This window comes from Dicentrarchus labrax, unplaced genomic scaffold (assembly GCF_905237075.1).
Source record: "Dicentrarchus labrax unplaced genomic scaffold, dlabrax2021, whole genome shotgun sequence".
NCBI classification, from domain to species: domain Eukaryota; kingdom Metazoa; phylum Chordata; class Actinopteri; family Moronidae; genus Dicentrarchus; species Dicentrarchus labrax.
In genome coordinates, this window is record NW_026136701.1 from 21,129,263 (window position 1) to 21,144,544 (window position 15,282).

The following is a 15,282-nucleotide window of genomic DNA, read 5'->3' on the forward strand; positions in this document are numbered from 1 at the left end:
TTCTTTGTCACATGTGACAGTAAGTTTAAATCTTTATTAAATTATTATTAAATTAATTGAGAAAACAGCAGGCAGATTAATCAATAATGAAAATAACTGTTAGTTGCAGGCCTGTTTTGAAGTGTTGGTCAAATAAAGCAACTTGAGTATATCGCCTTGAGCTCTGGAAAATTATAATAGACATTTTCCTCTACTTTGACATTTTATAGACAAAGTGATTGAATCAAAAGAAATAAAAAGTTACAGTTAGTTGGAATCCGACATTTAAAAACAGCTGCATAACTCATTGGGGGATTTTTGATGAGGGGAAACCCACTTTATCTTTAAGTTCTCTTTATGAAAGTAATAACGCGTTGCACCTTGTAAACAGACGTTTTTGTACTTTTCTTTTTTTTTTTCTCCCCCCCTCTTTCTCCGGAGGTACAAACATTCCCAGTGCTGCAAGCTCACATCCTGACAAACCCCGCTTTTAGATCCATACCCGTGCTCCAGACGCCGTCTACTTGGCGTGAACACAGGAAACCTCCAAATGATCACTTCCTCTCTTTAAGAATGGACTGACATCACTTTCTAATAACATGATCGCATGACTGAGTGACACATTATTATGTAACGTTAAACGCCCTGACTCTGGGAGGACTCTGGGAGTTGTCCATCCTCCTCCAAGTAAAGTATTTCCAAGTGCTGCTAGAGATTTAAGAAATAAAAGCAAAACACATGAAAGAACAAAACGCCACAGGTTTGTATCCTCCAAAACAAAAAAGGGTCACACTCACTCAAATAATGTAAAAACAAAAGATAATTTCTCTGACAAGAGGAGTCGAAGAGGTAAATCTGTTGAGAAGGAAAGGTAAAGCAGAGAGTAGCTGTCCTCCTGTTACAGAGCTGCTCTGCTTCACAGCAAGTGTCAAAAGCTATTATGATCTTCTTTTCTCCCTTATGTTTTGATCTACATTTACCCACCACAAGACAGACAAAAAAAAACAGCAAAAGGCTGCTGGGCTGCCATCAGGGAGAGACTAATACTTTCTGAAAGCGTACAGTAACCTACATCTGGGAAGTCTCTGCACACATGAGAGCTCGTCTTTGCATGGGAGCCTGTTGGATCAGACGTCCCCCCGCCCCCCCTCTCTCTCTCTCTCTCCTCTGGGTTTTAATACTACCTGAAGATGTAATGAGGTATCATACCCTCCTGCTACAGGTAAAAAACCTGATCACACGTCCTGTTTCACATCCAGCACCAAGCTGGACACACGCCAAGTAAGATCAGACAGGAAGATGATGCACTGTGAAGCCGAAGCCTTTCCAGTAATGTGAACGTTACTCTGATTTAGTGGGGAAAATACACTCAGATGTAATCTTATCTGGCTTTCTCTTCATCACAAATTCCTCACTAAGATGACTATTCAAGGTGGCACCGGTATGGGCCCCACCTCTTCATAAATCCACCTCCTTTGAGCTTTTGCTAAAAGGCCCTTAAAAAAAAAAAAAAAAAAAGAACAGCAACAACAACAACCAAATGATGAGGCAAATGCAAAAGACATCAACCAAAACCTCCAACTTTCAAGAGCAGACAGATGACCATTAGCGTGGATTATGCAACCATAAGTGGCACTGTGGCTGCTGCCTGCTGCCTGCAGGCCAAACACAGCCTCAGATGGTAAATATTATTCACAGGTAGCCCGGGTAAACACATGGAAACTACTCTGTGTTATTTAAACGCAGTGGGTTAAACGCTGAGCAGCTACAGAAATCAGCTGAGGGTTTGTTTGCACCAGAACTTGGGGAGGCAGTGCATTAGCTGGGGCTGCTAGCTTCGGATTTAACGTCCACACCACCACCTAAAAAATAAATAAAAATAACAACACACCCGTGTGAAAGGCCAAGAGTAAGTTACTACACACACACACACACACACAAAAAAAATCACCAAGTTGAGTGAACAAGGTGCTAGAAGAAGCGATCGGACACTCAATGATACCGCTGTGTAATAGCAGCATGAGGTATGAAGTAGCTAGTATTCGCTCCATCGGTTCAGCGGGTAGTCGTGCTCGGAGTGACGGCAGCGACTCGCTGCTCTGACGGACACTCACACCGCCGCTGACTCGGTGGAGCTCCGTGGGGCTAACGGCCAGTTTTTTTTTTTTTTTTAACGGTTATAAAAAAGGAATTTAAAATAAATTTAAAAACCGCCTCCTCCTCCGTTGTTTTAACTCTCTTTCTTATAGTCACTATGTAGTATATTACCGCCTCCCGCCGCACTGATACCGCTCGTAGTGCAAACATTAAACCGTGTTGTGTAATTAACGTAAAATACTGTTACGGTAACAACGTCTCTCTCTCGCGCTCGAGCTAACCGTTAAAAAAAAAAAAACAACCAACCGCCACGACTTCAGAGTTAAACGATTTAAAAAAATAAAATAAAATAGAGGAGGAGGAGGAGGAGGAGGAAGGGGGGGTTTAGGTAACGTTACGGACCTGTGTGTGAAATGTCATTAAAATAAATAAACAAATGTCAGTTAACACTCACCGGAGGAATCCTCATCTTTACGCAGAGCCCCTCCGGTCAGTATCCGCCACAGATAATCGCATTGGTCGGTCGGGGGGGAGCTATTTCTGAGTATCCTCCTGTCGACCCTCCTAACTGCTCAACTCACAGCAGCGTGAGTCTGAAAGTACAGCCTGTAGTCTACCGTAGGGTCTCTCTCTCTCTCTCTCCCCCCACTACCACAACCACAACCCCCCACAAAGGTTTTAATATTGGGGAAAATAAGGAGCAACGTCAAGGCAACCAAAATGGGCGTCTCTTGTAACCGGGTGTGGATTTCAAAATAAAACTCTTTTGGATTTGTGCTGTATGTGGGGAAATTGTTTCAGCTGTTAAAGAGATAAATATATATATATATATACACTACTCACAAAAAGTTAGGGATATTCGGCTTTCGGATGAACATAAAATGCACTATAACCTTTCCAGGTGATTTTAATTTGACCTACTTAAATGCCCTACTTTCATGATATAATATCACTGTAGCATCAACTTTTTACATTTTCCATAAATTTCACCCGAAAGTGGAATATCCCTAACTTTTTGTGAGTAGTGTATATATTTTCTATTATATCTTATTGTACTTCCACTTCTGTACTCTCTTTTGCACAACATTCCCCCATGCCGTGTCAAATTTCTCCTATGGGGGATCAATAAAGGTACATCTTATCTTATCCTAACACAATAGATAAGAAAATACATATACATATTTTTATATAAGATAAGGTGTTCCCTCTATTTATCCCCCGTAGGAGAAATTCAAATCAGACACAGCAGCATAGGCGAATGTAGTGCAAAAAGAACAACAAAGAATCACAAAATAAGAACATTATATAATATAATAGAAACTATGAGACTATAATTTAAAGATAATAGTTTGTGCAAATAGTTAGTGCGTCGTTTGTTTAAAGTTAAACCTGTCTTAATCAGCGGGGGTTGGAGGTACTGGGTGCTGTGGTGGAGTCTGATGTACACTATACATATACCCATTTTATATAAAGATATGAATGATTGATGGAACATTGTACAGAGATAAGTTCACAGATTACTGTATACAAGCATGGTGTGTAGAATAAATAATATTATAATATATAGGGGATGACACGCACCAAAGGGACACCTTTAATTCTGACTTTAAGACATGCATCCACATGCAAGATGATTTTATGACATAACAATTAATACTTTGAAAGCCAACTATGGCCAAATTACACAAGCCTGGAGAGGAAACTGCAAACTTAGTAACATAACATAAAGTAACAAGGTTACCTCATAACTGTAACCAAGTACAGTACTAGAATAAATATGGCCTATGCTCCACAATCTACCACCAGCATTTAAAAGCTTTATTTTCATTATGTTTTTAATAGAAGTGTTATGAGCTCTTATTTCCAAGGTGACAGCACACAGTTTCCGGTTGTAATGCGGCTGTCACCGTCTCTCTTCCCGCAGCAGCTGTGAAGCGGTTCAGCTCCATCCAGCTCCCGCACTGTGGTCCAGCCGCAGCAGCAGGAGGAGCAGGAGGAGCAGGAGGGACATTTTGGCTCCAACCCGGGCTGAAGGTGGTGCGATGAGTCCCCCCCCCTCTACCCCCCCAAACCCAACCCTGGGGCGGGTCCGCAGCTCCGTCCCGCTCACGGTACAGACACACTTGAGCCAAAATGGCCCACTCCTGTCCGGTAACCTTGTCAGACCTCTCCCGCTGAACAGCTGCGGCCCCATCGATCAGCACGATGCAGCAGAGGAGCGTCAGAGGTGATCAATGAAACGGGATGTGATGTTGGTGATGTGTGCAACCCACCCAAACTCTGTTAACCCCCCCCTATTTACAACTGTCAGTGATGACAATGAAGGTCAATATTAACAGTTATTTTCATTATTGATTCATAATTACTTCATAAAATAGCAAAAGAAAGAAAGAAAATACAAAGAAATCCATCACTTTCTGTGAGGTTGCATCGTAAGTGACATTTTTACTTGATAAATGAAAACTGATTTACAGTGGTGGGAAATATTTACTCTAGTGTTGTGCTACTTTACTTGTCCTCCACTATATTTATACATTTATTTGACAGCTGTAGTTCATGTTTACTTTTCTTACTTTTATCAAACAAAACTTATGATTAGAACATCCAATTTTAAACACAGCCTTATATTAAAACTACTCAACAGTATATAATACTTAAAACAAATAGTCAAATAAAATATAGTTAAAATGAGCTCCCTTTAATAACAAAATATATAATAACAGAAGTACTTTTTTATAATACTGTATGTTAAATTTTGAATGCAGGACTTTTACTTATTATAGAGACTTTATAGTTATATGTAGTATACATTGTTCTGTTTCTTGTTCTTCTTCCACTGTTGATTGATCATTTGAATTCATTCAGCTCTGGGGCAAATTTTTCATAGATTATAACATAATCAATTAGTACATTTATCTAAGTGATACAAATTTAAATATTCTTTTGAGATTTAACTAAATAAAGTTTGTCCAGTGTTACATAACAGCTCAGATATCTATGAATTCAAGGAAGCGTAAAGGAAGAGGCCTCCCGCGTGGAGCTTTTTATAAGATTAACTGTTTATTCTATTTAGAAAATGAGTGAATCAGAACAAATACTTCACATATAAAAAGGCCTCAAACACCAACTCAAACATGCAGAAGTCAAAAAGTCAAGTAATAAAGAGAAGCATCGATAGCCCAAAACTGTTTTATTAAATTCATAAATCACCACTATAATGTAAAGTGATTTCTTAATTCACTTTAACTGTAATTTAATATACAATCTCTTAAATACTAGCCATGTTTAACCATGTAGAAAGCTTATGTCTAAAGTAGTTTTGATTCCTTATTTCTCGGCGTGTCCACGGCCTCCTGAAATCAAAACCTACTGTATTCTGCATGTTGTTGTTGTTGTTGTTGTTGTTGTTGTTGTTGAGGCAGGCTAAACCGAAGTGGTTCACGTCTCCGGAGATGATGCACTGCACCTTTAACCGTTTCCCCCACAAGAGAAAAATGCCCTTTGTGAGTCCGTAAGGAGGTAAAAAATAAAACGGTTGACGGAGGGGAAAAAAAAAAAAAAAGAGGATTCATCAGTTTGCTTCGTTCTTTGAGGCTTCATCAAAGTTCTCCACAAGATCTGTAAAGACAACAAAAGGAGAACATCAAGATTTTGTTAGTGTATCAGTGTAAATAAACTCTTAAATGATCTATAAAATGGTGACGGTTTTACTATAAACCCAGATGAAGAACACTTTTATAAACTCTTTACCTGGTACATCGTCGTCCTCCTCTTCTGCAATTTCCTCCTTCACTGCTTTCATGTCCATTGCTGCAAAATGTTTAAAGAATGAGTGAATCAGTTAGTTGAGTTAAAAATGAGCCAAAGTAAAATTGTGTCCCAGTGTTTAAAATCTTATTGTGAAATTCCATTAAATTTGCCTTTTTAACTTTTGTAGTGTGGCTACGTTTTAGTGGTTGAATCATCCGCGTATCAGCTTTCACTGTGCAACAATATCACATGATTTAGTTGTGTTGCCATGTGGGAAAGCTGCTCCTATTTCCTGTGTTTGCTTCACTGACTTTATTTCCATCTACGTGCAAACAAGCAGTAAAATCAACTGCTTCAAAGTCAATCATCTAGACGCTCAGAGGGTGAGCTGGATGTCTGCACCTTTATGAGAAAAATCAGTCTCGGTTTTTGCTCTTTCCTCACAGTCCTTGTTCTCTTCAGCTCTGTTGTTGCTATAACCAGTTCCTCTAAGTCACATTCACAGATTTAAATCTCTCTAAACAAAACACTGCTGCACAAACCTGTCACTGATATGTTAAAGCCAGAATTCAGGGTTCCCACTCTAAGAAATAACTTTCCTGGAGTTTGACAATTCATGACAACACTTACGAACGGTCATAATTTACTGCTATCATTGACTTTAAGTCCAGTTTTATGCCTCCTTTTTTAACAATGGAGTGTCTCAGGTTCATTATGAAACCGAAAAGATCGAAGCGAGTCTGTTCCACTTTGCGTCTGGTGTGAGCAGCTCGATTGACTGACGTGGCCTAAATGAAAATGCAGTGTTTAAAACTCTCCATTCTGCTTCACGTCTGGTTAACCCACTTCGTGTCTGTTGAGGTTTAAACAAAATATGTGCCTAGGTTTAAGAAAGCGATCTGAGTGAGAGGCGAAAATTCAACAAAAATCTATAATATCTCGTCATTTGAATCACTTTCCAGGTGTTTCCATGACTGGAAAACTATCCTGGCTTTCCAGGACACGTGGGATCCCTGATATTCAGCTGTGTTTCTGTTTCAGGCGAGTTCAACTATGACTTTAATGTCCGGGTCATTTATATGTCAGCAGGGTGTATTGTTTGCCAACATGGAGACCTGAACTCTGGTCCTGTGATTGGAAGGCGGTCACTTACTCCAGCACTCTTCCTTCTACTTCTACTACTAATTATAAACCCCGATATTACACAACCACAGAGAACCCCTGACATTGTGAATGTTTGAGCGTGTGTGTGTGTGCGTACTCACATTGCCGTGGGAACTGCTCGGCCAACTTGCGCAGGCTGCTGAGGCTGTCGGCTCCCAGCTGGCTCAGGATGCCTGGCAGCATCTCTGTCAGCTGCTTGGTCTCGGCGTGGCCGGTGATGGCGAAGGTGTTGGCAGACAGAGACGCCTGCACTTTGGGGTTGTTGAAGTGGATCACCGTCCCATCGTCTTTAATCATATTCACCTGAGAAAGTGAAAAAAAAAAAATATATAAATATATATATATACAGTCACGACTTGGAGCCAAAAAAACACAAGAGACACAAGATTCTGCACGAGACAAGAGTTGGTAGTACTTTATGTTTTAACAGCTGAATTATTTCTGGTGTCTGTGTCAGATACAAGGTGAGTACAAAAGTAAGAAAATTACAAATAATCAACAAAAAAAAGGAGTAAACTGACATGGAAAACACAGCTGTGCATCAATTTTAACAGCATAAAAGTCAACAACCTTGAGAAAACTGCCTTAAAAAAGGGCTTTACAGCATATGAAACCGTCTTTGGATTATAAAAAACTCCCTAAAATAAACGTTTAACAGGTTAAAAGTGGCTTAAATTAGAATCTCGGTCTAATTTGCAGTGAAAATAATAACAATTTTAATAATTCACTGTAAAATGTAAAGAGTAAATTGAGCCACAACATGAATGAATGAGACAAACTTGTGTGCATCAGGTTAGTGTCTTATCCTCAACCGTATCTGTATTTCGAGCTTTGATTCATTTGAAACACTTTGTGGGAGCTTGTTAGATAAAAGTGCTCTAAAAATAAACCAGATGACAAGGTTGGAAAAAAGCTTTTTGTCAGTAAAACACTGACATTAGTTTTTCCTTTGATAGCTCACCTCTTCTATCCCCGCAATGTTGTTCACTGCCAGTTTCTTCAGAGAGCCCTGGAGTTTCTTGTCATCAGCTGTTGCAGTTTTGTGAACAACCTTTTTCTTCCTGCGGGCTGTTCCCTGTTTGAGGAGAGAACAGGTGAGGAAGCCAAAAAAAGGATTAGATACAGTTCAACACCACCGGGGTCACGGCAGACTTTTTTTTTTTATGTATATGGGACAATTTTTCCATTCCAACTTGAACACAGTCACTAATTTAACCAAAACATAAGACTAGAATTCGTTAAAACAAATAACTTCTGCTACTTTTAGGATTTTTAAAGTAATTTATTTGACTTAAAGCAACGTACTTTTACCAAAACTATGTACAATTACCATCCATTAGTCTACTTCAATGAAAAACAGTGAAGGAAGCAACACTTGGATCTGACAGTGAAAAAAAAAAGTAAGTGCTCCACATGCAACAGTAAGCTAAATACTGTCCACATAAAACGGGAAGTGATTCCCTAAAAGTCCAACTGACATTGCTTCATTTAAGTAATATGAGTTTTAAATCTTTTATTAGTATTTGGGGAATTATAAAAGGCCATCTACAACAAAGAAGAAGTTATTTTTGCTGTTTCCAATTGGTCCAGTTTCCTTAAATCTGAACCAGGATGGGAAATTAACCAGCCACTGACAGATAAATGTTCAAATTCACCAGCCTCTCAATAGCAAACAGCGACAGTGTGGAACACATCTTCTTATTCCTGGTAAGATACAAAAGTAAATGTGCTTGTATGTGAGAATATCAATGTGCTGCAGCCTGAAAAGGGGCAAAAATAACATATAACGCCACCTAGTGTTTGGCTGAAGACCTCACAATCAATGTGAACAAAGCCACAGAGGCCACAGATGAAGGGGCCAATGCTCTCTCTCCCTCTCCCCCCCCATATAAAGGGAATGCTGAGGTCAGGAGGAAAGACCTGGCAGATGCTGGATGCCATCACACTCCTTAAAATGAGCAACAACCGAGCCAACGACAGGACAAAACTCAAAAGCCCTGAATGAGATTTCAACACTGGGCATTTAACTTCTGTCCCCCATTGTAGTGTTAACACAACACACTAGGTTTAACAGTACAACCATAAAGCTGTAGCAGACTGTACCTTTCCACCTATCCGGACTTGTGCCTGGAGTTTGGCAAGCTTCTCTTGATTCATAGTGTTTCTGTTTGTAAATAAATAAATAAAAAAAACACACATTTAACATTATTACATCAGGTTATTCACACATATATATTATTATTATTATTATATATGAGGAATTTGACAGATAAATGCAGGTTTCCACAGCTCATAAAACAACCAGCAGTTAAAAGGGAGCACATGTTGTTTCTGGTTGAAAAAGACAAAGTTTACAAAAATCCTCATTTCCACACATTAGCACTGAGCTAGCTGCAGTGCTAACAGATTAGCTGACAGTTATATGCTGCAGCCACACTGACGGAGATAAACAGATAGATCGATTAGGTTGAAAGAGCACTATCTGGAGCCAACTCTTAGAAGAAAATCACACTTTAATGTCTAACTGTAACTGTAGCTGGCTAACAGTCCGGTTGCTAACTGACTTAGCTAATGTTAGCATAGCGGCGGCAGAAACAAGATTAAAAACCAACTTCCGTTCAGTATTTGGTGAGGCGAACCGCCAACGTCAACTTTAAATCAGACAATAAAACTAATCAGCTCCAATTTTAGCCACAAAACGAGCTGTTTTTTTACCTTTGGAGAGGAATTAGGTGACAGTCCGGTGAAGTATTGTCGCTGCTAATGAAGCCGAAGCGGTGCAGCTTTAACCGTCAAGCAGCAGCATTAAGAGCTACTTCCTTTGTAGATTTAACACAATAAAATCACCAGCAACAACAAAACGGTACATTTATGGCATATACAGAGAATGTGATAAAGGCGAAGCAGAAAATATAAAAGTTATAATATATTAAAGTGGGATTTATGGCGTAAAACACCCGTATTTATTAACTTAAAACATTATTTTATGTCTTTTATACTTGTATTTTACGTCAACTTCCGGTCTCGTCGCTCACATTCCGCCGTCTAACTTGACCAGTGGCGCGCCGCCGACCGGAGCACGCGGTTGTGTGGATGTGACGTCACGAAAATGACTCACCGCCGACCAATGGGAGGAAGAGGGCGGAGGCGACGATGCGCGCGCACGCCCGCACACAACTCACGACTTTTTTTTTTTTTTTTTTTTACATTCGGCGTGCTTTTATTGTGAAATGTAACGGTTGAGCTTCCGGGGTCCCTGGCTCACGAACAAGTCACTGCCATTAGCCTGTTAGCCTGTTAGCTGTGGAGCAAGAAGTCAAAATGCAAAAGTCTCTCGTTAATATCGCTTTATTTTCTACTGTCCAAGTTTTATTCTCGTTGACGTGTTTTCGGGAGGTTGTCGAGGCCGCCAGCGGGAAGGGTGAGTTCATATTTCGGGTGGATAATAAACAAAGCAGAGCAAGGAGCGCTGGTGTGAGCTCGGTCATTGATTGTGTGCAGAGCAGCCCGGATCACAGAGTCCGGGTCCTGGACTAGTTTAATGAGGACGACCCAGGTGTTCATATTGTCATAGTGAGTCTGAACTTAGTTTATTCTGGTTGACCCACTTCCTTCCAACACCACTGTACACACACACACACACAGTTTTATACGAGTTTAATGTTTAATTTGTATGATTTTTAATATTCATAATGAATCAGAAATGTACATTTTGTATATAAATATTTAAATATGCATGCAAGAATTAAGGCTGCAGGTCACAACTCATTTACAACTCATTTCAAATTACAACCATTGAAGCATTGATGGAAATATGTTGGGAAACAATTAGTATAAACTGTTTTAATCACACTGTAAAGAGGAAATATGATAAAAAATGAAGAGATGTTTAAGCAGCTTTATGTTGGCACATTGCTGTGGTTGGTACATTTTGTACCCACAGCTGTGATCATATGGAAAGCAGATAAAATATTTCCCACCAAGCCCCAATGAACAAAAGATGGAAAAATGTATATATTTTACATTAATTAGGTCTCACACTGACCTCAAGGGGTGTACATGTTGTTTTTACTGCACTATATTTAAACTGTTGTGAAGTAGAAATAGAAATCATACAGTAATTCATAACACCTTAGTCAGTATGTGTTAATAACACAGGGATCATGAGAGATAATACACAGTTAAGTACAAGATGATCAGCGATACAACGTGATGTGTTTAATTAAAAGAGGGAAATCGGCTAAATTATGAACTTCTTTACAGTTTAACAGCTTTTGAGATTAACTTTAAGTCAGACACACATACTGACAATGTCAATGTGCTTTATTGACACCTAAATATGTCCGTACCCTGGACAACAACACACGTTTCCACCCTTTACTCATATAGTGTATTAAAGCTGGAACTATGAAGGTCATTATTTAAATCTTCTACACAAGCTTCTGTTGAATTTATGTTTATTTTTTATACAGAAATAGATTTCACATAATATAAAGTGTACAGCGGGAAATGTTACCCAAAAAAAAAATAAAAAAGCCACATACAGAAAGACAACAAACTGATAGAAAGCAGCCTCAGTATGACGAGAGGACACATCACAATATACTGTATTGATTACTTGTCCCCCCCCCCCGCCACCATATAAACCTACATATTAGTTCCTATAAGTAGTTACAGTCGATATTTCCCTGCAGCCTGATATTAAATTACCACCATTCATTCGTGTTCGGAGAGTTTCCTCACAGTTCTTTTGTATTGAAAGTGTATTTAGGGCAGACCCACCCTGTTGTAGGAATATAATACCGGTTACACAATGCTGGTGTGCTCATTAATGTTTCTCCCCCCCCCCTCTCTCTCACACACACACACACACACACACACACACAGGGTTTGGTGATAACATCCACTGGAGGACGCTGGATGATGGCAAAAAGGAAGCAGAGGCAAGGTGAGTTCACACTTCCTGTAACCTTTTGTACAACCTAAAACCCGCTATTAAGGAATTCCTCTACGTCCACGTGTCCACTAATGACCGGAGCAGACGGACACGTAGCTTTTACTAAATGTGTTTTTCAAACATTAAATACATACAAACTCTAATTTTTCCATTTGTTTGCACTGACAGCGGACTGCCAATCATGCTCATCATCCATAAGAGCTGGTGTGGAGCCTGCAAAGGTAAAACAATGTCCCCTTTTCACTTTAAAGACTTAAGGTCAGGAACTCTGCTGTCATTTTTGAATACATTGATAAGAAGACATTAACAAATGCATTCAGCCTGTTATGTTACGTATTCCCTGTCTGGAAAAAGAGGCTCGCCTGGGTTCAACTTGGTGATTCAGTAGCTTCAGTCAACCAAATCATTCTCATATTCAGAGTCAATAAAGTCGAAAACATTTCCCGAGAGAAGTAATTTACGCTTTAAACCTACAGTTAGTTACACCTTCAAACACAGCAGACATTTTACTAATAACATTAACAACTGACATGTCAGAGTGTCTTTAATTGACCTTGAAAGAAGGTAAATGAGTCGTCTGGACTGTGCAAACACTCGGGGACAAGATAGCCAACAGTCTTGTAATGTTTTAGCTTGATAAAAGTATTCTGTAGATTAGTGAGCTGACACCGGGGTGATTTACGTCCGACTTAAAGCAACTGGACAGTAACTTTAATGATAAAACAGATCTACAGGCTTCTACAATTACATCCACTTTTAAAAGTGAGACATCCCTTCTAATTAGACAGAAACAATATCATATGCAGATGAGTAAACATTAGTAGATCTGTCCTACATGCTCCATTATATTATTATTAAAGCTGGTTGTTGTTGTAATAGGTTGGGTCTGACTCTGTGACTGCAGCACTGTATTGTGATAATAATCAATATGTATGTTTGTCCTGGTTTTGATGCACGAGCTAATGTTTCCACTGTATTTTACATCAGCACTGAAGCCCAAATTCGCCGAGTCAAAGGACATCTCTGAACTCGCACACAACTTCGTTATGATCAACCTGGAGGTGAGAAAGATTCAATTAATCTATCAGGGTTCATTTTTAAATTAAATGTGTAATTGTAGAGATGAGATTACTTTCTCATACACTCATTGTGTGTTTTACAGTAGCTCTACTCTAACATATAAACACATATATGAGGTGGGTGAGATTTAGTGAAGGGAGGCTTGTAAATGATACGTTATCTCTTTATTTGAACAGGATGAAGAGGAGCCAAAGGATGAAGCCTTCAGCCCCGATGGCGGCTACATTCCTCGGATTCTTTTCCTTGGTACGAAGGGGGTTGAGTCCTCCCTCGTGTAAACACTTTGTGGGATCACTGATAGCACAGTGACTCTTGAATAACATGCAGCGCCTGATAAAGTTTCAGTGGCAGTTCAGTGAAAACGGACAAAAACGTAGCATTTTTAATTTCATGAATCGTAAATAAACTTAAAAATCCTCATAAAACAGACACAACCCAGATGTTTACAGGTGTTTGACAGAAGAATAAACAGCAGGTAGAAACAGTCAACCTCAGATTAATGGATGTTAAATATCACCTTTACGTTGAATAAAACATGGGAGCAGGAAAGATTAAAGGAACAAATCACAGGAACATTATTCCTCCGTGTAAAATATTAATGTTAAAAGTGCTTTAATACATTTTTAATAGTTCCATGTTACAACTGAAGTATAACGAATGTAGTTTTAAAGCTGAAACGATTGCTTGAGTTAATTCATCTGTTAGTTAGCAGAAGAGCAAAAGTGCCTTGTTCCCAATGTTCAAATGCTAATATTTAATAATAATAATGATAATATTTGCAGCCTTTCTTAGTCTTCTATAATAATCAATTAATTACATTTTGGACTTTTGGTTAAAAACAAGCAATTTGATGATTTAAAACTGGGCTTTGGGAGCATTTTTCACAGTTTTCAGACATTCATTTATTGACTAAATAATCAATTGAGAGAATAATTGTTGCTGCTTGTTGCAGCCTTTATATTGTTTGTATTTTAACTTTTATTTGCACTGACCAAACCTTTGTTATCTGACCCTTCTTAACCCACCCACCCCCCAGATCCCAGCGGCAAAGTCCATCCTGAAATCACCAACAGGAACGGAAATCCAAACTACAAGTACTTCTACAGCAGCGCGGAACAAGGTAACAGTCCAGATTGTCATCGTTTAGGTGTGGAAAATATCGTGTTACAAAGTGATTTTAACTGCTGGCTCTTAAAGTCTCTGGGTTTGAACATTGTTGGAAACACTTGGGATCATTTTAGGACACAACTCGACAAAATATATCACAAAGGTGTCGTGTTTATAGGCAATTTGATGCAGGAAATGTTACATATTATATCTTTTTAAAACGGATAAACATGGTGTGTACTTTGTGTACTCCTGCTCAGTTGTGTCCGGTATGAAGGAGGCGCAGGAGAAGCTGACGGGCGACGCCTTCAAGCAGGGTCACACCGGAGACGAGCTGTGAGGAGGCAGAAACGGGCATCAGGCTGTAAGGGCTACACACTTCCTCTACCTGAGCCTGAGCTTCAGAGCACCCAGTGACATCCCCAAACAACCCTTTTCACTATTTATACTCACACTTTAGACAGTCGGGTCCGTCTCATTGTACAAAAACAACCACTCAAAAGGTGTCTGTGCTTTTTGTCCTGTCATTGTCTTCGTTTTATTACACCTGTATTTTGTAATCTACTGTTAATTAAACGCCATGTACTGTACTTACTGTCTGTAGAGGATATAACTAACTCAATCTAGCCAAGTTTAACTGTTATTCATTTTAACCAATAGTTATGTCCATCCCCCCCCACCCCACCCTCTCTAACAGCAATGATAGAGTACTTCATATTAGTCAAGATAAATATTTTAACACCTTCAGCGACGTGCTTCCAAAAATCCTCTACAGTATGTTAATTATACCTGTGACGATATTTACCATGAACTACAACATGGGCTCTGTACTTCTGATTTCTCTTATCCACAGTCTTTAAAATAATGTTCATTTAATCCTGCCAAATTATGTGTACCTAATGGTAATAGCTATATCTACATAATGTTCTTTTTTCCTGTACGGAGTTTGTTTTGCTGCTTGTGAAGTGACACTACTCGGTTCTTTCTTTCTCTCTCTCTTTCTTTCTTACTTGTTAAACTCTGTGAATGAGGGGATGAAAACATTGGTTCAGTGTCTTGATGTATTTTATACATGTACACAGCCAAGTGTGCAAATAAAGTTTGTTGTACTGAGTCATTTGTGTTAATCAGATGCATTCAGGACACAG

General features: G+C 39.1%; 3 protein-coding genes and 1 long non-coding RNA gene across 6 annotated transcripts in view; 2 read left to right on the forward strand and 2 right to left on the reverse strand.

Annotated features, from left to right (window-relative positions):
• Nucleotides 1-2,762, reverse strand: part of zfyve9a (zinc finger, FYVE domain containing 9a) — a 32,467-nt gene extending 29,705 nt beyond the window's left edge. For all 3 annotated transcript variants that reach the window (XM_051405670.1, XM_051405760.1, XM_051405589.1), the window contains exon 1: nucleotides 2,531-2,762. The gene's annotated coding sequence lies outside the window, so the exon portion shown is untranslated. The remainder of the gene's footprint in view (nucleotides 1-2,530) is intronic.
• Nucleotides 990-6,031, forward strand: LOC127367012 (uncharacterized). Its single transcript, XR_007885429.1, has 2 exons — nucleotides 990-1,888; nucleotides 4,001-6,031. It is a non-coding gene; the product is annotated as an uncharacterized LOC127367012 (long non-coding RNA).
• Nucleotides 5,250-9,816, reverse strand: LOC127366938 (transcription factor BTF3 homolog 4-like). Its single transcript, XM_051406439.1, has 6 exons — nucleotides 9,706-9,816; nucleotides 9,094-9,154; nucleotides 7,952-8,065; nucleotides 7,092-7,293; nucleotides 5,827-5,886; nucleotides 5,250-5,694 (listed from the first exon to the last, which is right to left on the reverse strand). Exons 2-6 carry the CDS (start codon nucleotides 9,145-9,147, stop codon nucleotides 5,648-5,650), a joined length of 477 nt encoding a protein of 158 aa, XP_051262399.1. The 5' UTR covers nucleotides 9,148-9,154; nucleotides 9,706-9,816; the 3' UTR covers nucleotides 5,250-5,647.
• Nucleotides 9,817-10,223: 407 nt separating this feature from the next.
• On the forward strand, nucleotides 10,224-15,247 carry txndc12 (thioredoxin domain containing 12 (endoplasmic reticulum)). The gene is made up of 7 exons (XM_051397522.1): nucleotides 10,224-10,411; nucleotides 11,878-11,938; nucleotides 12,116-12,168; nucleotides 12,935-13,008; nucleotides 13,204-13,273; nucleotides 14,064-14,147; nucleotides 14,395-15,247. Exons 1-7 carry the CDS (start codon nucleotides 10,312-10,314, stop codon nucleotides 14,472-14,474), a joined length of 522 nt encoding a protein of 173 aa, XP_051253482.1. The 5' UTR covers nucleotides 10,224-10,311; the 3' UTR covers nucleotides 14,475-15,247.
• Nucleotides 15,248-15,282: the final 35 nt, after the last annotated feature.

Bases quoted from the DNA above. Each gene is read 5' to 3' on its own strand.
- txndc12 (XM_051397522.1), top strand. From the start codon at position 10,312: ATGCAAAAGTCTCTCGTTAATATCGCTTTATTTTCTACTGTCCAAGTT. The intron at 10,412-11,877 runs GTGAGTTCATAT...ACACACACACAG, and splicing joins CGAGGCCGCCAGCGGGAAGG to GGTTTGGTGATAACATCCAC. The intron at 13,009-13,203 runs GTGAGAAAGATT...TTATTTGAACAG, and splicing joins TCGTTATGATCAACCTGGAG to GATGAAGAGGAGCCAAAGGA.
- LOC127366938 (XM_051406439.1), bottom strand. From the start codon at position 9,147: ATGAATCAAGAGAAGCTTGCCAAACTCCAGGCACAAGTCCGGATAGGT. The intron at 7,294-7,951 runs GTGAGCTATCAA...TCACTTTCTCAG, and splicing joins ACATTGCGGGGATAGAAGAG to GTGAATATGATTAAAGACGA. The intron at 5,695-5,826 runs GTAAAGAGTTTA...TTGTCTTTACAG, and splicing joins GGAGGACGACGATGTACCAG to ATCTTGTGGAGAACTTTGAT.